The sequence below is a fragment of the Dermacentor variabilis genome, chromosome 2, assembly GCF_050947875.1.
Source record: "Dermacentor variabilis isolate Ectoservices chromosome 2, ASM5094787v1, whole genome shotgun sequence".
Classification (NCBI taxonomy): Eukaryota; Metazoa; Arthropoda; class Arachnida; order Ixodida; family Ixodidae; genus Dermacentor; species Dermacentor variabilis.
This window is the reverse complement of record NC_134569.1, coordinates 29,622,625-29,645,799: the sequence shown is the minus strand read 5'-3', so window position 1 is coordinate 29,645,799 and position 23,175 is coordinate 29,622,625. Positions and strand designations below refer to the sequence as shown.

The 23,175-nt window shown below is 46.0% G+C and overlaps 1 protein-coding gene across 1 annotated transcript in view; it reads left to right on the top strand.

Annotated features, from left to right (window-relative positions):
• Positions 1-23,175, top strand: part of LOC142570280 (corticotropin-releasing factor receptor 1-like) — a 184,562-nt gene that overhangs the window by 150,214 nt on the left and 11,173 nt on the right. The window contains exon 9 of the mRNA XM_075678674.1: positions 8,197-8,332. Coding sequence (XP_075534789.1) covers positions 8,197-8,332 — 136 coding nt within the window. The remainder of the gene's footprint in view (positions 1-8,196; positions 8,333-23,175) is intronic.

The window sequence follows — 23,175 nt, the reverse complement described above, 5'->3', positions numbered from 1 at the left end:
TGGACACTCTAGGCGCATTTCTGCCGTCATCGTCGCCGTCGCCGTGAGGTTCTGTATAAAGTCCAAGGGCGATAAAATCGATGCCGCGTGCCGTATGTTGTATGTGCAAGTGAGAGCGTGCGTGGGTGAGTTGGCGTTCGCGGTTGAATCTCGCGCACCCAAGAGAGGAAAGCGGGGAGGAAGCGCGCCGTCTTCCCTCGCGCTCAAGGCTCCGGCGGGAGGGAGCGGGGAGCGCGTGCTACTCCGGGCGGAGGCGCGTGCCTGCCCGGGCCGCTGTATCTTGAAATCATCATGAAAGCCACCTGCGACGGGGACAGAGTACGCCGTGCGCGCTGTTTTCGCGGCTTATACTTCGCGTTGATGCGAGATGCAGGACGAAAGTCAATTCGCTCGCTGCTGCTGCCGCGTTCCCTCACTCCAGCGATTTGACAGCCAGGTCCGCGGTCATCGAGCTTGCTTGTGCGCGCGTGACACCATGCTTGTTAATTTAGTTAGCATGCCTATGTTTACAAGCTTATACGACCGATAAAACTACTATCACTACTTCGTATAGCTTCCTACTAATTTGCTATCGCAATCGATGCTTCGCCTTTCGGGCGAAACTTGCATTTTTTAATGATATTGCTACTGAGCTCTAATGTGAAACATGGACTGTAGTGAATAAAATTTTAGGCCATAAAAGCAGAAATACGTTCTCTGAATAGATAATACATAAAAACAGAGTATATACTGAGGGTGCTCTTGCAGACCCTTTAATAAGCATTTCTTTAGTAATGACGCTGCCGCTAGATATCCATTTGTTTGCAATGACTTTTTCAATGGCTGTACTTCTGTCTGTACTATGTTCCTTTATCCCACGGATGACGTATAAATTTCTAATAATCTTATGTCACATAAATAATACCACAGCTTTAAAAGATACAGACAACATGCACATTAGGCCAATCGAAGCTACTCTTAAATACATAGTATCTGTACATGAATACATATTTAACCTGTCGAAGATACTGGGTGAATTTTCAAACTCAGTGAAAAGGTAAACATTGGCAGTGTTGAACGACACGCACCACTGAACGTTCTTTTTTGTCTTGTTTACTTCCGCTGCATGGTTCGGTATATACTTATCGATGCGTGCGTAAATAAAATCTATGGTTGAAAGCAGCGCTTTCTCTGTCTATCTGTTTCTTTCTACGTCTTCGTTCAGTCACACTTACACATTTTATCACGGCAGTTGCATTACTATATCTGCTTGCTTTTCTTTAACTTACTTCTTGTTTGGTTGCTGTATCTTCTTTTTAACGGCTACTTGAGCCTTTGTCAAGCTGTCTATGAAGCTTTTAGTCCAGGTAGCTATCCAATGCTATCTAATGAATAACCTTAATGAAGGAATGAATTATTAATTATTAAATATTAATTAATTATGCATAACACGAATTTGCTCGTGATACTATGTCGTGATGCCTGGTAGTGCTACATAGGTTTAATGCACAACTAAAACGAAGTCAATGGTTATATAACACAGGCCCTCACTACACTCGCAATGCAGAAGAGACGAACTAATCTCATGCTCATGCATGCAAACTGGATGTACTGCGTCAGAGGATGTAGTCCTGAAATATCTTCGCTCAGCTTCATTACTGAGCAGCTGTACGTTTCTGCGGGCTAATAGCGTTTATGACTGACCGTCCCTTGACTTACAGGGCTTAATTACACGTGCACGGTCTTATCGTGCCGAACTTATCACACCCAGTCTCGAAGTAGCCAAATATTAGTTATTTCTAAGAAAGCACATCTTTTTCGCGTTACTACTGATTGCACATCACGTGGCTGAAGTTCATGCCGCTTATTTTATTTTCCTTTGATTTACTAATCTTTTTCTTTTCTTTTTTGTTTGAGCCAGGACCTTAGCTTTAAGTAGCCTGGCGCTAGAAAAAAAAAGAATGTACTTCCAGAGAGCTTATGATTTATGATCGCATAATGTGTTCCTTCGTGATTGTCTCTCCCCACGTTAATGTAGAGGTGCCCTGCGATTTCTCACGAGAATTAATAAAGAGGAAACCTTCGAAGGATGAATGCGGTTAACGCTTAAGCAACTTTTTCCCCAAGTAATCAGGGCATCGCAGAGATTAATTACCTAGGCTGCATTCTTCTTATTCGCCATTATTAATAACGACGACGCTGTAAGTTTCCAAGTCGCCCTTTTCTATCTCGCTGCTTTTTTTTATACCAACGACGTAATCTATTATGCCTTACATGAGAAACCATTTGCTGTACCAGTCAAATATTGTGCAGAAATTTAAAAGATAAACTAAGCCATGGGGTTTTACGAGCCACAACCACGATCTGATCATGAGCACGCCGTATATAGGGAGAGATTCCGGATTAATTTGGACCACCTGGAGTTCTATAACGTTCACCTAAATCTAAGTACAAGGGTGTCTTCGCCCCCATCGAAACGCGGCCGCCATGGCCGGGATTCCATCCTGCGACCTCATGCTTAGTAGCCCAACACCATAGCCAGTAAATAACTGCGGTGGGTAGTGTGCAGAATTTAGTTTTATTGAGGTGAGGTATAGAACTTGTGGAGTAGCTTCATTAAATAAGTGTTTACGGTGACGAGAAGACCAAATTTTAAAGTTCTTCGCTCAGGGTAGCCACACAGAAACGTGAAGCTGCGGAATCCAGCTTGAGAGCAACAGCGACCACGCTTTCAATTTCAATCTAGTTGAATTACAAGATTAACAATAAGCACGCATAAGTAATGAGTCGAGGGGTTTCAGTGCTAAGAAATCAATATTGAAGCGGAATTTGACTACCATTAGTGACTCCTTAGATCACTAGAGGGAGTTGATTTAAGCTTGTATTTGGCGAATCACGGCTGTTGCCTCCGAGATTATGCCGCACACTTTTGTGGGTCTTTTTTTTTTGTGCTATTTGTTGTGTTTTCTGCGTGGTCAGTCGTATGGCACATACGAGAGTTCAGACGAGTTGGCACAAAGAAGTGCAAACACAGTGCATAACGTCCTATCACAGGTAAAATGTTGCATCAGTACACGTCTCGGAGGCACCCATGACAGACGAGATGTGTCAACAACAGGCTTCGCAAAATATCGCAAACGTTAACTTGCTGAAAGAGGTTCTGCACGTGATAATGTATCAAACGCACACCTTATGTATACGTACTAATGCACAATATAGAATATATTTGATACGATGAGGGTTGATAAGAAATACAGATGATAATAATTCTATATACCTTGTTCAGCTGACTGTCATCGGGTGTAACGTTGCAAGATTTCGGGTGATGCAACCGCGACAGTCTGGATAGCGCGTATTGCGACCGCAGACAGTACCGTGATGAGAAAATCATGAATCGTTTTGCAACATTTGCTGCTGCATCTACAATACGAGCTCAGATATAAATTGGCTGGTCCATTCACTGTTCTCGGCGCGTGTCATTTCGCTCGACTACGGTAGTGCGGGTGCACGCAAGACCGCGCGTTTGTCAAAGAAGACCAGCCCAACTGTAACAAAATGAAAACGCGTTATTTAACTCAAGTGCAGGATTACGCGTCTCTTTCGCCTCAGTGCACTTTTATCCTTCCTCATACGAATTTCGGATGATACAATGTTTTTTACGTGACCCCGTGAGATTTGTATTGCAGAGATCTCTTTGTATTTAATATTCTGGTGCATACTTGAGCAGAACAGAATCTGCATTATCTGCAGAGATGGACATATCTAGCTAAGGGATAAGGGGAACAGGGTGAAATCATGTTCTTCCTGATTCTACATTTCGTGTCTACGTGATCGAAATTGCGTTAAATGCTGAGAGAGAGAGAGAGAGAGACAACTTCATGTAGTCGCCTGCAGAACGACACCATGACTAAATGGCGCCGTGACGCGGGCCCTGACGTCTTCTCAGCGGGTGGTCTCTACTCAACTCCAGCGCGTGTTACTCCCGCGGTTGGGCGCTGAAAATTATTTCAAAATATGGTGATTAACATGAAATAATGATAATAAACAGATGATTGACGACGTAATGCCACATTTAAACACATGAGAATGAAAAACAAACAAATTGGCTCCACGCTGTGAAGGCGGTTGGCCAGCTAACCTGTGCTGTCAGTTGATCCAATAGACCAATGTGACGTAGCCTTTAGCTGGATCCTGCCGAGCCTGAGCACGACGCCGTTGTGCATGTTGAGGTTACTGTTCCTGTCGCCGCTCGTCGTGTTCACGCTGCTCTTCGGGCGTCCTAACTATGCGTGGCCTTTCCATAGCACTATCAGAACACAAATGAAATCAGTTGGTAGGCGGGTTCTTCTTTCACGTATGAAAGTGTAGTTACCACTCTCAGCTTCGTATGCTACAGTTGCCGCTTCCCGACAACTGCAGCTTATGCGAACGTAATCTATAGCGACAAAAGCTTGGGACGAACGCTGTGCACCAAGGCGAGCTTTCTGGAGCTGAATTCACTAAACTGCGCTATTCGTGTACGCAACTTCTTAGCCAAAAAGTTCTTACGCTGAGATGAGGGTGCAACCGAAGTGGCAGCGCGTTTACCTCCCTGCGTCGTATGAGAGCGAGGAAGAAGCAAAGTTCGGATTAAACGACAAGGAATGAAAGCAGTGCGGTTAACTCATGGCACGATCGCACATCATGCATGTGTATTTGAGGCTATATTCTTACGGCCAAAACAGTATACACAACAATTGGACAGCTTCCTTTTCCGGGCGTCGGTTACAGCGCCGACAAGCGCAACCGCACTCGCCCAATCACCGCACCGCAGTAAATATAATTGCAGTGGAAGTGTTAAGCATTCTTCTCGTATTTCTGCGAGAGACAGAACTGATGGACACATGGTGCCATATTTGGCGCGGAAAGAGACGCTCAGCGGAGCAATGCGCAGTCAGGTCTACCAAGCTGACTTCGCCTGTATACACCACCACCGCTGCCGCCGTGTTACGAAGCGACTAAATGTCCTTATTTCTATGCTAATTACGCAAATGAAAAAGAAAAATTCCATAATATACAGCTCGTATGGCCTCAAAGCAAGGGGCTAACACACGTACATTCACCGGTATTGTGTGTGATTCCGCTGCGCACGATTGCAGATGGGGTTTTCATGCCGCGCATAGGCTCAATATCAGCTCCCTCGGCAGCCGGTATACCGTCTAAAGTGCTGGTCGACGATGCGCAGACCGCCAACCGACGACAAAGCGCGTGTTCCCTTCGCACAGGATCACTTACGAGGGCACGAAGAGCTAGTAAAGCAGCCCTAAAAAAGAAATGCAGAAAGAAACCGTGGCTACCGACAGTCCCAAATTATGACCGAAAACTTCACTACACAACATCCACACCTGCAAGTTTCGCTGCCTATCACACTTTGACATCGTATCAGCGTTCATCGCTTGTTCTTGGCTTCTCCTCAGTTGATAAAACAAGATGACGCCTCGCGCCAGGTCAAGAGTTTGCTTTCGCAGGTTCAGGCGGCCGCGTTTTGACAGAGGCGAAAGGCACAAAGGCGCGCAGGCATCAGTTTTGAAGACCGGTAATAAACCATAAGGTGGGTAAGCCAGGGCCCGGAGCCCCTAACTACTCTGTTTGTCATAGCCCGAGTGGCACCTCATAGGAAGTCAAGGCTAATCAGCCAACATCACCACGATGCTCATGCAGCGCCAACGCTGCCATAAATTTACCAGCCTCATATGAACACACGCTCAAGTGCACGTCAGAATACTGCACAAGCACCGTACGCGAGGCACATGTAGCGGTGCAAAATTCTAGCTGGTTTCGGATCAGATCGGTTCAAGTCGTCGATCCTGCGAGACTAACGCACTTTGTTCAGAGCAGTCACTACCCATATATATATATATATATATATATATATATATATATATATATATATATATATATACGGGGGTGGTGGCATCCAGGATGCGCCCGACGTCGTTCTGTAAACACGCAAATGCGGCCTCGCAGTACAAAACGAACTGCGGCTCAAGAGCCGGTAAAATTCCGCACGAATTTTGGATGTTGTAAAGCGTCATCAACGTACTTTTATGTTAACTGCACGATGACGGCCTCTTCCAGCAGTCTCTAATCACCCCTGACCTGCGCTAGACGATTCCAAGTAATGTCTGCAGATTTGTTAATTTCCTTACCCGATCGAATTTTCCGCCGTCGTCGACAGCGCTTCCTTTCCCCTAGCACCCTCTTTTTATTTCTAATGGACCACCGATTATCTGCCGCATGAATTAAGCGGCATGGACGGCTTTTATTTTTACAGCGAAGCTGTTAAGGACTATACTTTCGCCACCATCACGTCGGCGTGTAGAAAACTATGCCGAAGATAATGCAATGCCGGCCCGACCCACGGCGGAGTTGAAGCAGGCGTTAAGCACTCCCCATACGTGGGCCGATCCCGAAGACAGTCGAATGCCGGGCCGACCCGCGCCGGAGGTACAGTTCGCCATTAAGGGGCCCACATACACAGCTTCGCTGGTCATCCTTCTTCACAGAGTGGAAGGGCACTGAGTTTTTCCTCCTTATTTCAACTACCACTACCAAGTCTAACAGCTTGAGTACTTCTTCTAAGCATACAATGAATATAATTGGGGGGATATTGTGCCTCCAGACCGTTTTCTCGCCAAGCATTTTTCCACTTTTCCTGCGGGTAATTAAAACATGTGAACGTAAATGTGAACGAAGACAGAATGTAAATATGGAAGTTACAGATAAATTAAATAATTATTGCGTTGCCAGCCATATGCTGCAAGCACAATGGCCTTGATGTGAATTTCGTTCAATCTCCATCCATATGATATGCACTTACACCGCTAATTACACGCATATGTGATAGCTTCGTGCAAAGGCGCTGAATTAGGTGATCGAACTGTGCGCCGCCAGGAGAGCGCACAAGGCAGCACAATTCGAGCGACGTCAACGATGATCTTGCGGATACGACGCGCTTTAATGACCGCGCTTAGCGTCGGGCAAGCTTCACCTTGAAGGATTCTTCAAGGGCCTTCTTGAAGGGCCATTTGCGTGTTACCGGCTTTGTGCATGCAAAACAAAAACGTAGTGGCCTCTTTACGAGTGTTATGCTGAGCGCTTTTTTTAACCAAAAAACGAAGTGTGCGTGCGTTCGTGCTTGCGCGCGCCCGCCATCCATCATACGCACACCGTAGGCCACAGAAGCAGCAACACCGTGAATTGAAACTGTGAGCAATATAATAGAAGGCTGAGGTTAACAGCACGGAAGACGACAGCGAATTGGGCAGCACCAACAAATTTTGATAATTAGAAATGTTAAGACCTTTTTTTTTTCCTTGTTTCATCTCGCGTGGAGAGTTATATCGCTGGAAAAAGTAATCATCTGCAGCCGTATGAGCAAGATAAAGCTCAAACGACAAAAAAAAAACACATAGAAGTGCTCAAAACACATATGTGACAAACTTGACGGTTGACAGGGACGAATACTACTCTAAGATTTGCTAACACCAAATAGAGTGGCATGAGGAGTATACAGAAACACAGCCTGTCAGACATTAGGCAAAAGTTCGCCGCACAACAGCAATGCTAATGCCTTCGACAGCAGCGAAAGCTCAATACATTTATGTTCAATGTACTTTTAGATGACAAATAAGAGGGCGCCACAAAGATATAAGCACGCCCCATCCTCGGCTATCAATGCTGATCTCTGGCCAATCAGCCGCAACAACGCGTTCCAGCGCTTATCCGTGTCAGCTCGATCGGCGCAAGCAGACATAATTGTGTTCGTAACATTGCTACACCCCTGTCGTAGAAATTTATTCTCAAGTCGTCATCTGCGATGGCTGTTTAGGTTTTGTGATTTAACTTTCGCTCGCTATTAGCGGAAGCACCGAAGTCGTGCTCAGGCTAGGAGGACGCAACGGTTCCGACCGAAAGCAAGCCACACTCAGGACGCCTGAAGCGCAGTGCGAATACGATGAGCGACGAAAGGAACAACAACGTCAGTATGCACAACAGCGTCTTGCGCAAGCTCGGCAGGATCCAGTTCAAGTCTACGTAACATTGGCCCATCGGATCAGGTGATAGCGCAGCTTCGCTGGCCAACCGCCTTCACAGCGTGGATCGGAGCCCGTGTCTCTTTTAGACAGCGGATATGGTCTCGAAAGTTCAGTGCTAATGCGCCTGTTTCGATCGCAGGAAGGTGTCCAAGGCGACAGCCCTGCTGTTCCCTTTGCTGGGCATCACGCACCTTTTCTTCTGCATCAACCCTCGTGACGACGCCCACTTCGAGAGCGCCTACGTCATCTGCAACGCACTGCTCCAGTCGTCGCAGGTACGATTGTTGTTTCCACTCTCGATGCAGCTCTAATGGTTTTCAACGCCGAGGTCTGTCGCTATAGGTGGTTTGGGCATTGGATTTTTTTCATACGGTCTCTTCATTGGTAATTTAACTTGCGCTGGTACTGTCGTAATAGCAGCTGTCCTTATCGCTACCACAAAATGTTGCAATGAAAACGGTGCCGAACGCAGCAGAATTCTCTGTACCAAAAAAAAAAAGAAAAAGAAAGCTGTGGAGCACTAATTTCGGAGCTTCATTGTCGCTCTAATGGTGACCATATACGTGATATTCAGTTATTCAAATTCAAATTATTCAGATATAGTGCTCCTTATGTGACATACAAGTGGCCTAAAAGTGATGTAAATTGGGCTCGTGCGATAACATGTGCAAAAGCGGAGGTTGAATTGCATCGCAGTATCCGTCATCTTAGCCTTCACGGGAGCACAGTCTAGGAGTAAATAAATGGCTCATTAGAAGCGAACTATATATATATATATATATATACATAGTGAGAGAGAGAGTGGGTGCGTGCACCGAAAGATTATTGCCATTTATATATATAAAGGCAAACTTCTTATTAATTTGACAGTGTCATGTTACACCATTTTATTACGCAGTTCGTAGATTTGAACACCTAATGTTGGACTGTGAAAAGAGCAGCTCTGCCACTCCTTGGCGCAGATAACTACCATAGAAACCGCTCACGCGTGATCTTTACTGGAGCGCCTTTCACCGATAAAGGAATGTACGAATTTTGGATTTGAACTTCGTCGGCTTCTCACAGCGTGCTCATTTTACCTTCAGATACTCTCACAGTCTTCAGTCGCGCTGAGATAAACGCTGCCAATTCGTTGCATTTCCTTCTCGCTGCCTTCAACTTGTTTTAACGGTACTGACCTCAGATTATTGCATATAACTGAGTGCTCAATCCCTCAGTGGTACTGAAGTTTAGTTCCGCATTCCTCGTCAGTATTCTAGCAACTGATTGCGATTAAGGCCTGTACGGATTGATTATTGCCTGCAAGCGGCCGACCAAACAAACTCGTACGCGCTTGATTCGGGACGAGCGCTTCCAGGGACGTTTCACAGGACGCCCAAGCTGGTGCAGCGTTTATCGCGACGCATGCGAGGCGTCATTTATTATGGCCGCACTGTTTCCGGCCTGCTTCCGGAAAACGTTGCGTTAAATAATGGCTCGCACAGGGAGGGGCTTTAAACCTCGCTCTCAGCGTATTCCATGGTGAGAGTACCGGTTCAAATTATGCAACAGGAGAGGCCAGCTTTACGCTCGAGGGAATTTAATCAACGGCCGCGGGCTGATTCGCAGTGGTGCCTTAAACTCAATCTTCCGACAGTGTTCGGCAAACTCAGCGTGCAGCCACCGCAACCTACGGGCCTTCTGGACGACGCAGAGGCTTAAGGGAAACTTAATTGAAAGGAACTAGCAACGCAGCATGCGGGTGTGCCATTGAACAAAAAGGTTTCATCGGCATCTTGAAACTCTTGCTCCGAACACTCTACAGACCGGAGCAAACATACGCGGACGATGGAGTTGATGGCAGAGTAAACAAATGTTTAGAGAGTATAGTTGCAGCGTGGCACAAGTTGATAAGGATGTTCACAGAAGAGAGCACCAGTTTTCAATCGGATGGCAACTTCCCCATCTCCTCTGTATGCATAAGTGCAGTATCGGTGCCAGCTATCCCACTCGCCCTTTACCATCGCCTCAACACTCCTTAGCTCCGGACAGGGGTACCGAAGCTAGAATATTTGCTCCTCTACTCCTTTCTCCCTCTCTCTATCCTATCTGTAGGCGATAAAGTAGAGACAAAATGACTGGTTTGTCGGTGCCTTGACACGGTACTAAGGAAACGGTTTAAGAACAGAGCGAAAGCGTTAAAATGTCGCGGATTGGGTGTGGTGATGTGGCACAGGTGTAGCTGTGAGTCGACAGGACGGCCATGAATTCGTTCTACGTAATGCATTCCTGCTGTGGGAATCTATTCTTGTCTATGGTGCTCACAATCTGTCTAAGTGACGTGACAGATTGTGCCGTGCTTCGCTTTTCTTTCTTTTATTCCTCAGCTTCAAACTGCAGGTGTGGTGTCTGTTTCTTATTCACTTGTTTATTTGTTTCTTATTTACAATTACTAGCCTGCTGCTCTGTGTCATTCGTTGTGTTTATATGTTCTCAGCTAATAATCAATCAATCAATCAATCAATCAATCAATCAATCAATAATTTTGAAAGGGGGTTTATTAACGTTGGACTGCAGGCGGAAGGACAGCACGACGGGCACAGCAAAGGCAGTCTCAGCTGGCGTCAACAGCTCGCGATCTGCGCTCGCACTTCCCGCCCAGACAGTGTCCCACTGCTGCATGCGCTGCTTCATTCCTACTGCAATTCATTTACCGCGCCCAGGGACAACGATGAGGTCTGAATGCGGGCGCACGCATGCACTGAAAAAAAAAAGAAACAGCACCGGAATATAAGTAAAAAAAAGCGATGAATAAAACCAATCTTGAAAAGAAAAGAGAGGGAGAAAGAGTAAAGAGAGGAAATGTAAGGAGGTCAACCAGACGAGGGTCCGGTTTGCTACCCTACACTGGAGGAAGGAAAAAAAGAAGACTGTGCATACAGCAAGGCGCAAGGTGAATACAAAAGAAAAAGGAAGTGAAGGGCAGTTGAACAATATGCGAAACTATGACACAACAACGCAAAGCTCAGAAACAATGGTAATGACAGAGAGTTCTGAAAAATATCGAGATCATGAAAGTAAGCGTTATAAAGACTGTATTCTGTGGACGGTTGAATGTTGGTGATGTAAATGGGAATGTGTATGTTCTCCGGGGATCTTCGCACGGAATGCAAAACATGATACAGCTGAGGAGTTCGGCGCAGGTAAGTTATCGTGAAGGAGTTTGAAAGAAAAACATGAAATATGCATTAAAAATTGTACAAAAGAACAAGAATGCAAACCACTGCGCGTGTATCTGATGATCGGGGCAATAGTCGCCACGACATGGCGGGGACTATGCGTTAGACATACCAAACACCCAACCGCCAATCGCCCAGTCAGAAACACCATGGGCGAGATGGCGTCTTCTTTTTATGTTATATTACCTAACACGATTGACTGTGACTTCGAAGTGATAGTCAAGTGTAGTCAGGTTTAGAACGCGTTCGGCGAGGGCATTATTCTTATTTTTTTTAATATTCGTTTCTTTCACCCTGTAGTAGCTATGAGCAAAAATAAAAAGGGAGTTGACAATGCCTAAATTAGTTTCCTGCGAGATAAGGAGCTGGTATTCATTTTATTTTTGTCTTATGTTTCGTTGTGTTGCCGCCGATTCTTGTTCAGTCCTCTGCAACACTATACTAATGAATCGCCTTCCATTTCGTAGGCGGGTGGTTTCACCCTTGCTTCCGTGACTCGTTTCCTCAGCCCCTTCGCGGAATAATTGCATACGACGTTTGCCCTCATCATCTGTGATGCCACATTGTAATAGAACGGAAGATCCCAGAGTATGACGTGTTCGTTTCGCCTCATTGAGCACCGGCTGGCGCATAGCAAAACACGTGGCTCACTAAGCACTGGTTCCTCGTTAACGCTACGCTGTGCGTACTCTCACATCAAGGAACACACAAGCGCGAGCAAAAGGCAAAAAAAAAAAGAAAACACGCCATGTGTGCGCGCGCTCTCACGCGGCCACACACGCGTACAAACAGAGCCAGCCACACGTGCTGTGTCGCTCTGGCAGAATCACTGTTACGGGCGAAAGCAGATTATCGCGGATTCGTGCACCCAGATGAAAATGAGATGAAATGGGAACCTGTGGGGGGGGGGGGGGGGATAACGAGATGAATATTGCCTCTTTTCCAGAGCTATGCCTTAGACCCTTGCTTACTAAGCAGTATATGGGAGAAAGGGACTGGGCGAAATATGAGGAATGGGGTCCCGCCAAGCAAACAGGCGGCACATAACGAGGCTCGCCCGCGCCAAAGCCGATTTTGGTCGCATTCACGCTGATTGCTACCGTGTGGATTTCGTATCCCAATGCTTCCATTAGCTGTCCCGGGGCTCCGAAACGAGAGCATAAGCCATCAGGGTATCAGCTAAGGTCGACGGTTTGCCGCGCATAACGCAATATTTCCAAGCCAAACAACACGTCGTACGTCACGCTTTTCTGGTAGTTTGAAATTACGGTAACGGTGGATCTTAATATAGAGCCCGACCATTCGCTGGTATTTTCGCGTATTTGGTGTCTCTATATATAGGCGATTATAATAAAGGATCCGGGGCCGAATCCAAGTACGCATTTCTTTTTTTACAGCGAAGCTGTATATGGCTACCCGATTCGTCTGTCCGTCCGTCCGTCCGTCGCCTGTACACCAAAAACTCCTCCGGCGCAAACCCATACGCATGCGCGAAAAAAAAAAACGTCGTGGCCGTCGCTCTCATAGTTATCATCTTCCGTCTATGTGTAAACTACATTACCATTTCCGCGTGTTGTTATCAGTCGCGGTGGTCGCTCTGAATGTTATCATCTTATCGACCACGTTTTGACGCATGACCTTCATGGCCACATATAAAACGTGGGATGGTGGCGCTCCTTCGCTCCCATTGGAGGATCGAAAAGCATAGCAAAACGCAATCATGTACCCACCAATCGTCGACTTTAACGCCGACCCAGGGCGTCCCGACGGCAAGTGAACTGTATCCTTGCTGATGGGATGGTTTGGAATTGAGTGCTACACGTACGTCAATGTGCCGACCACGCGTCACCGGTCGTGTATAAACTTAACATTTGGCAAGAACGTCTCTAGCATAGCAGTACAACCGATCGCGGCGCACCACAACGACCGCAAAGCTTTGGTCACTGCGGTAACGAATGAGACAAAATAATGACGATAAAAGCCACGAAGTTACGTGAATGTGTATTTATTCAATCAATATAGCAATAACCATATAAATGAATATATTTGTGAATATAGTCATCCCAACAATCCTTCTTCACAGAGTGGAATGGCACTATTTCCTTTATTATTATTTTTTTTCGAAAGTGATGTTTGCCATTCTCCGACCACTTAGGTTCGCTATAAGGACATTACGAACAGTTCTCGCGTAACGGAATTTTTTACATGTCAATAAATGTAGTGTTTTTCAGGAGAACAAAACAACTCTCGCATACGTTCGTTTGGGTAACTATAATTCGCTTGCTTGCTTTTGTCTATGTGGAAACGCTGCGAAATTTTTTTGCCGCCAACTTTTCCCAAAGCTATATATAATATGTTCAATGTCAAGAAGAGAATAGCCTGAGCAGTGGCATAGCCAGGGTTCGAATGCGGATTTAATCGAGCGGTGCGTTCCTTTACGTCTGCACGCACCCACCGCGGTGGCTTCCGGGCTATGGGGCTTCATGCACTGCCATAAGCACGACGTCGCGGGATCAAATCCCGGCCGCGGCGGCCGCATTTCGGTGGCGGCGAAGTGCAAAAACGCCCGCGTCCCGTGCATTGTGGGCACTTTAAGGATTCCCTGGTGGTCAAAATTAATCGTGTTGTGGCGCGTAAAACCCCGGAAATCAGTTCAATTTACGCATGCACGCTGCGTCCACTGTTCGCGGTTTGCCTCAAATACAGAGTACACGGCGCAGCGCTGGCATGAAATAATGACGAAATACTGCAAAACAAACTGATTTGCGCCTATAGAGCGGCGTCGCGTCGCACTGAGACGAGCTGATATGAGCGGCTGGGCCCTTTCGAAAAGACGACCGGGAGTTGTTGGCTTTGATAGGTGGATCATCATCATCATCATCATCGTCGTCGTCGTCGTCATCATCATCATAATCATCATCAGCCTGGTTATGCCCACTGCTGGGCAAAGGCGTCTCCCATACTTCTCCAACTACCCCGGTCGTATACTAATTGTGGCCATGTTGTCCCTGCAAACTTCTTAATCTCATCCGCCCACCTAACTTTCTGCCACCCCCTGCTACGCTTCCCTTCCCTTGGAATCCAGTCCGTAACCCTTAATGACCATCGGTTATCTTCCCTCCTCATTATATGTCCTGCCCATGCCCATTTCCTGATTTCAACTACGATGTCATTAACTCGCGTTTGTTCCCTCACCCAATCTGCTCTTTTCTTATCCCTTAACGTTACACCCATCATGCTTCTTTCCATAGCTCGCTGCATCGTCCTCAATTTAAGTAGAACCCTTTTCGTAAGCGTCCAAGTTTCTGCCCCGTACGTGAGTACTGGTAAGACACGGCCGTTATACACTTTTCTCTTGAGGGATAATGGCAACCTGCTGTTCATATTCTGAGAATGACTGCCAAACGCACCCCAGCCCATTCTTAATCTTCTGATTATTCCAGTCTCATTATCCGGATCCGCGGTCACTACCTGCCCTAAGTAGATGCATTTCCTTACCACTTCCAGTGCCTCGCTACCTATCGTAAACTGCTGTGCTCTTCTGAGACAGTTAAACATTACTTTAGTTTTCTGCAGAATAATTTTTAGACCCCCCCCCCCTTCTACTTTACCTCTCCAGGTAGGTGAGCATGCATTGTAATTGGTCCCCTGAGTTACTAAGCAAGGCAATATCATCAGCTAATCGGAAGTTACTAAGGTATTCCCCATTAACGTTTATCCCCAATTCTTCTCAATCCGGGTCTCTGAATACCTCCTGTAAACATGCTGCGAATAGCATTCGAGAGATCGTATCTCCCTGCCTGACGCCTTTATTTATTGGGATTTTGTTGCTTCTTTTTTTTTATGGAGGACTACGGTGGGTGTGGAGCCGCTATAGATATCTTTCAGTATTTTTACATACGGCTCGTCTACACCCTGATTCCGCAATGGTGAATATGGTCTATTGTTGAGTAGCCTTTACGGAATCCTGCCTGGTCCCTTGGTTGACAGAAGTCTAAGGTGTTCCTGCTTCTATTTGCGATTACCTTAGTAAATACTTTGTAGGCAAATATCTTGTAGGCAAGATGATAGGTGGTTATCTTGCATTACACATGCGATTTGTGTGTTTGATGAAGTATTTTTAGAGGAAACTATGCCCGTATAAGCGCTCACATAGCGAACGCGTAGCTCCCTCGCGATGACGCCAATGCTTGCGGTATACTCACATGGCAACTGAGCCAGGCGATTGTTTACGTTGCTCATATATGTATGTATGCTCATATAATATACAGTATCGAAGAAACCATCACGTCTTGCCCGTTTCACCTAAGAGGTAAACAGTGCATCTCGGCAAATAGAAAACGTGTCAGCATAGCAATGCATGCAGATGTGCCACTATACGTAGTCGCATTTTGTTCATGATGGAAGCGCCGGAGAAAGTGACGGACCGGCAGCCTTCGATCGAGAACGCTGATGTGTACGGATGGCGACTCGTCGCCCTGTCGCCGCTTCCAGCTTCTTTTGCGCGCACCGTACAAAGCGAGAAGTTGTTCATTTCAGATCATTATGGCCAGAACAAAGCTATAAAGGCAGTTTCCTTCGTCCTGATTGTTCGTGCTTTAGATGAGGTGCGGCGCTGGCAGGCGCACGAAATTGTCGGCTGTGCTAGGCATTATCTCCACCCAACGAGACTGACAGCGGCTCGAACTCGACGCAGACGTTTAGGAAGGGCTGACAATCGTGCTTTTCAACTTGGGGAGGCAGTTTCTACTTGCCTCGAGCGATAATAAATATCTGAGAGCAAAGTCACTGCGGCAATCGCGTTTTCGTAGCGATATTCTCGCTCAATGGCCGGTCGGGCGAAGACCGGCTGAATGAGGGCCAACAGAATGGCTCCGTTGGCGTGGTCGGCCCGAAAGCCTGTCATTCTACTCGTCGTCCATCGTGTCGACGCCATTAGCGCCATTAACGTCATAGCGCCTCTCAGCGACATCGTCTGCCGACTAGTCCGCCGATCGTTGGCGACGGTGTCATCGGAGTCGTGTTTGCTGACGGCCAGTGTTACCCGGCCTTTATTGAACAAACCAGCTTCCAGCGCGAAGTTCAGAAGAAAAAAAAGCCTGTGCGGTTGAGTTATCACAACAAAGCATGCCCCAATCGCACGACACAGACACGTGTGACGTCATGCTCAGAGTGCGTTCTGTCTTTACGCGATACATTCAGCAAGTCCCAAGTTCAAGAATTAAATGAGAAATAAGTGCTCGCATTATTGTTGCTACCGCTTAAAGAGTAAAAGTGCATACCCGCTTTCTTCCAAGACCATTCGTATCTGTTTGTGAAACGACTGGGCAATCCTTTAAGCTTAGCGCAAGTGAGTAAGTTGCCGCGCTGCTTGCTGCCGAGTGACCAAGAGGTGGAACTTGCACGAGAGGGTAAGGGGAGTGATAACGAGAGGCGAGGAGGTTAACCAGGCTTTGTCCGGTCGGCTATCCTGCACTAGGAGAGAGGGGAAAAGGGAATTGAAATATAACAAGAAAGAGAGAAGAAAAGTTCGCACCATGCACGCACAAACGAGCACAGACTTATCGCCATTGTCACCCCACCCCTTATTGCCACTTACTCTGAGGCAAAAGGACTTCTTGGGCAAGTTGGTGCTTAGATTTCCTATGTGTACTTTGTGGCGCAAAATACATTTCTTGAAAAGGGACAGAAGAAAGAAAGACAGTGAAGCGCCAGTTTGGCGCTTCACTGTCTTCCTTTTTTCTGTCCCTTTTCAAGAAATGTATTTTGCGCCACAAAGTATACATAGGAAAACTCTGAGGCACCTTACTGTAACTCGCGCAGATTCTTTTCAACCGTCGGTAAATTCTTGCAAGAGTAAAATGCTCCATGCGTATTAGCCGTGACTTGCGTGCGAGAACCGCTATTATTGCTTCAGCTTGATGTCAAGCCGACCAAGTATCACAACGATTATAAGTATACTCTTGGGCACGAGCTGCTCATCAAGCGTTAGTATATAAGCAAGGTTGGTTGTGGCACATCTGCTGCCGTTGACTGCTCGAATGCCAATTACCGACCGCATTTTGTAACGGAACTTTCAATTTTCCACTCCTTCGCGCCCTTCCTCATTGGTTCGCGCGAAGCGACGCCTCCACTATCCCTTGGATTAACATATCAGCAGGACGGATCATCCAAAATGAGTAGAATTGTATGAAAAAAAAAACATTTCGTTAATATGGTAAGACCACTGGCGCTTCCCTTCACACTGGGCGCTTTCACAACCGAATTAATCTTTTGGTTGCAGATTATACAGAAATGACCAAGCTTAAGGGCAACGATCTGGCGCATTTGTTTGGAGGCGCTCTCTCTCTCTCTTCACATTTTTATCGTTATCCATACTTTAGTCCTTTTTAATGCCAGAAGTTATTTACGCTGCACACAGGCGCTGTGAAATTTTTGAGGGCAGATTGCGAACTACCTAAATATACTTCCCTCGGAGCTAAGACTCTGCCTTGCATCGGGAGATAAATCTTTTCCGGAAACCACGCAGAAATCATTTGCGGCGTCCTTCGGTCGTTAGTTCTTATGCCTCGGTCTGTTTCGCCTTGCCGCACATTATATACATGCACGTGGATTCTTGCAAAATCATTTCATTTGCGGCTTCGTTTGGTGAGGGCAGCACGGATTTAAGAAGCACATATGATCATGTTCCATCACGAATTGCACGCTGCTGGACGCAGCACAATTTTTCTTATCATGAAGTAATAATCCTTGCATGTCGTATGTGTCATTATCTGCTGAACATACGTCGTAATCCGAGTACGTCGAAGACTTTGGCGAGCACATATTAATCGCAATGAAGACAAATATGGCTAAACAAATTATGATATCCTGTGACACATTATCCCTGCTGAAGTTGGTCAAGTATAGCGCTCTGCGTTCTTGTTTTTTTTTTTTTGTGATGCCGAATCGGGGCCCGTATTCATACAGACAGAAAAACAAAAAGCTTAAGCATTGTTTGTGAGAGCTAGTGCCTGCCAATGCTGATATTCGACGTATCATTAGCGGAGGCAGCCAGCCGATGGCCAACAGCACTTACGAACAGGAAGCTTTGTGAATTCAGCTTCATTATGTTGTAATTATCTTTTCTAAACCGAAAACGCCGCGACTTCAATGAGCCTATCTGGACTGAAGCAAAATTATTTATAATTATTATTTTTTTAATGTTCGGCACCTAGCACTGCTTCAAATGTAAAATTGGGTGTATCTTGGCAGTTTTGTTTGATAAAACCACTTTTCCTCCTGCCTATCTTAGTTTACCTACGTTGGTCGCTATCCAGAAACAAGACACAAGTTGTCGAAACGCTCTTTCGTCGCCTGTTTTGTTACCTGGTTTATGTGCGCTTGGCCATTGTTCTATTCACAACTTATTGGCATAACTTAGAGCGCTGTAAAATGCACCATCACTGTCCTATTTACGCGATCTGGTAGACACAGTTAACAAAATAGTGATATCTATTTTACTTTTGTTGTCACAACATTGTAAACACTATACATAAATATTTTCAATTTCATTCTGGGCACATTTTCCTCAAATATTGCGAAACTGAAACCGGAAGGGGCGCCCGTCAGGGAGTCAAACGTAACTTTTTTTTTTCTTACATGAAAAAAATTTAACGAAGCCTGTTAAGCGGCAGTCGCATAAAAGTGTTTTATGTTTCACTTCTATTTGAGGCATGCTGCTCAGCTGTAGCTATATCTAAAGATGTGTCTTAAGTTTCTACGTGTTCTCATCAGTTAATGTTCATCACGTATCTGCATGATAGCCCTTTCAGTCGCACTGATCACGTAAGAAGATGCCTTGGGCTGCGCTAATACAAGATGGAAAGAATATATGCTTTTGTGTTGTCTTTTCGTGTTCAGAGCCCTTTGTGCCACATCTATATGCACTGACATAGAGGAGTACAAGTTTATCAACGTTGTCCACAGTCGTGCAACCAAGGGCCCTATAACATAAAACTATCCCAATCTGTGTTTATTCTAATCTCCTGACGTAAAATTTACGCAACCACCAACGCAAGCATCGGGCGGTGACCCGCAGAGTTCCCTGAAGCAGTCCAATCAAAAGCTCTCCTAGTTTATAACAGGTCAGTTTTGTTATTTTTCAAAACAAATACCATTGCCTGCGCTAAAGTTTTTATTATCTAATTGGCTGGCAAGACGCGAGGAACACGCTCAAGTGGAGAGGGTTTCGATGGGTTTCGAGGGTTTCGAGCCAGCGCAGTGACGATAGTAGATAACCGGATGAGGAGGGTGGTGCCGGCGCCTGTGTTTGGTCCGTTTCCCCTTACTTAGCTTGCGATGGCTGGTCGAAAATTGCGGCGGAGTCCAATGAAAGGCTAAGAATGCCGCTAAAACGGAACCCGAGCAAAGAAAAGTTGGCACAGCGATGTCGCATAGGTGCCCAAATGGCTCGATAACGTTATACTGCCACGCAGAAAGTTTTATTATACGCAAATAAATACGTGCTCTCCGGCGTTCGGCGGGCAGCCATCTTCTATTCCTTTGGCTGTCTTCGACTATTCAGAAGGAAAGTCAGTTTTGTTCAACATATTAATGCATCTTTAACGTGTACACGTCACATTGACGCGTGAGTTTTCGCGGTTTCGTGACTTCGCTACGACAGGTGAAGTGGGTGCAGCCCGAAAACCTCTGACCAATAGCAGAAGGCTAACGGCAAAAAGACGTCAAATCAGAAATAAATATTTTTCTTTTGCTCGGTACATTCATGCATAATCAGTCTGAACAACACGTCATATCAGATGGGGAGCTATCGCGGTTTTCGTGTCATCGCGTGACAGACAGGCGATGTGAGGGCCCGAAGATTTTTTGACCAATCGTGGAGGGCTGATTGCAGAATTCGAATAGAAAAGTTTGGAAATGTTTTACGTTACAGCACCACAAGGTGCTATCGGTGTCACACTCATCACATCAAACCAACTCTTCTCGAATATGTTCCTGGAAAGCTTTCAAAAAACGCAGCAGACTTGGCGGCCAGCGGTTGGGCAACGCGTAACGTTGACGTGCTGAGGCTGCAGTGCCCGTGGATGCGGCATATCCGCACGCTTTTATGCGGTCCTTTCATCGCTTTTAAGGAGGGTTTTATACTTGAGGAGCATGGACTGCGCAAGGGACTTTCGCAATGTCTTATCTCGCCGCTACCTCGAATTTCGCGACACGAAATATTCTCTTCGCCGACAGATTGATCGATCGTTTCTAAGCCAATAGTGCTAGCACGTTACGTCGCTATATGTGCGTGACAGAGATGGCTTACGACATACTGCTTACGACAAAAAGCAGTACGGCATGCCGTGACGGCTTCGGCGGGAAGCGCTTTTGGACAGCGCGCCATTTGTTGCGAGCGTGCGAGGACCCCGCTGCATCTCGTGAGCGTGGAATACGGTTCCCGTTCCTGATGGAACAGTTTTATGCTGAGAGGGTAATTAGACGCAGTAGCTCCACCAAGAAGTCCATGTGTTCCATGCGGTGGCGATTTGCACTGCCTCTGAGATCGGCGCAGTTTACTGTTGCACAGCCTTCGGGATCGGCCCAAGATTACTCGGCGAGAGGCCAACCGAGTACATGTGCCAAACAACGTGGAAGAAAGCGTAGAAAGTAGAAATGAAGGAATTAAGGGCTTCGAGGCGTATTTTGGTTACAGTGAGAATATCTGGGCGCCGTTTGTGGCTTCACCGCGTAATTCCGAGGAGAACAGAACCGGTCACCGGTATCTCTGTAAGGGTAGCACAGATGGCGATATATGTACACTATATAAGCCGATTTGTGTGCTGTCGTGCGAGTGCTGTCCTGTGTATACTATATTCACCAAGGCAGCGGTAAAAGGAGCACTCGACAGCAGTCACCGTTACAAAGTACGAGAAGGTTCGCATTAAAAAGAAAGATGAAGCAACAACCAGAGAAGCTTTGTAGCATGTGTTTTGTAATAGTGGCACCTAAGAAAAAGGCGTAGGAGAAATTTAGGACATGCCGCAAGGTACATTTAGAAAAGAGAAAAGAAACAAGTGGCAAGAAAGGGTTGCAGAAATCGGTCACACAGAGGTGACATTGTTGATGTTGCCGACAGTCAGTTCGAGTTGATGCAGTGCGAATATTGCTAGGAAACATAAGTGTTAACCAACACTTTTGGGCGACTAACTGTTAGGAAATATTTCAGCCGTAACAGTGTGACGTGTCAACGCGCCTAAGATGAACGACAGTTGCGTGTAGCACAAAGAAAATTTGGAGGATGCTTAAGCTTCGCCTTTAGGAGTGGAACCCGATAGCACTCAAAGATCCCTAACTGTTTTCTCATGCTTCCCGGCAACTGTACTTATGTAATCATTGCGTGGGTTGATCTCCTGATATTATTTCGCACTTTTAATATTTCGGTCTGAGACGATCTAACATAAAAGATATGCGCTGTCGGTGCTTTCTTTCTTTTTTTCTATTTTTTTTTTTGATAACATTTGTTTGTGGGGCTGCCGTTCTCAAAATTCGGAGGAATAACTTCGTAAAGAATGAAAGACGAGGTATGAGGAACTATGGGGTGGAAGAGTGGCTGGGTATGCGTATTCCGGAATGATTTTTACCGAACTGACGGTCGACGCTGGGCGCGGGGCGCCAGACGGGGGACGCCAACGCCGGATTTTCTGCGAAAAAGTGACAGTGCGCGTTAATTTGGGGTCGAGCGACACTTAATGAATGACCTGTGCGACGTGATGCTCGTGGCGGCAGTGAAATGTTTGGTGTGAGGGCGAGAGGATTGTATAAAAATTTTATACTAATGATAGGCTGGTGATGCGACGGCGATATGAAAGAGTTGGTAAACCGGAGTCTGCTTTTAAGGATGATGCGCTGACGTCGAAAGAATATGCTGAGTGAATGAACCCAACAGCGCGATTCTGTAAGGCTTCAAGTCTGTTAGTGAGGTAAATTTCATGCGGGCACCAGACAGCAGAGGTGTATTCAAACGTAGGTCTGATGAACGATTTGCATGCTAGTAGTTTTACGTGGAGAGGAGCTTTTCGTAAGTGGCGTTTAAGGAAACCGAGATTTTTGTTAGCAAATGGTATAACTTTATTTACATGCGAACACCAGTCAGTGATTGTAGTGATTATAGCATGAACAAAATAAGTAGTTTAGAACCAGCGCTTTTTACATGATAATTAATAAACCCGCATTGCGAAGAAAGGAAATTATTTCATTATTATTTAAAGGGAAGCGGATAAAACGGTGGCACTCCTACATCGATTCACATTTCGAATATCTGCTCAAACAGGCTAAGCTGACGCCTTGCACCGTCTGCATTAAAATGAGTGCCAATAAGCATAACCCAGTCGTGATCCCAATAAACTTAAGAACATCTAAACCTAACTCGAAGCACGAAGAGCAAAAAAAAAAGGGGGGGGGGGAGGAGGAGAAGGAGTCGAGCTCATGACGACTAAATTGACGTGTTTTGAACTAGTTAAGTCGGTTTTTTTTCTGCACTTAACGGCTGTGCTGACGCCTAGTCTCCTTCCGTCTTTCGCTTCCCGTCGCTTTAACTTAAAACAACTTCAAACCATCTACTGCTTTTTTTATTAGATGGGCTTCTCCTACGCAAGAATTATTTGCAGTGCAAGAAGCTTTCAAGGAAAAAAAAAAGATTTTGATTATACAGTTACGATATGGACATTTACAAGCTAGCAGGCACGCGAACACAAAAGCACAAACCAGCAAATGTGGGGACGCGGGCACATGTGCGGACGCGGGCACATGTGCAAAAAGTACACGATCGTACATATGTATAACAACTCGGAAGTATGAACATCATCAAACTAACATACAGTAACGTCACAGCCTTGAGAAGATGGCGTTTGTTT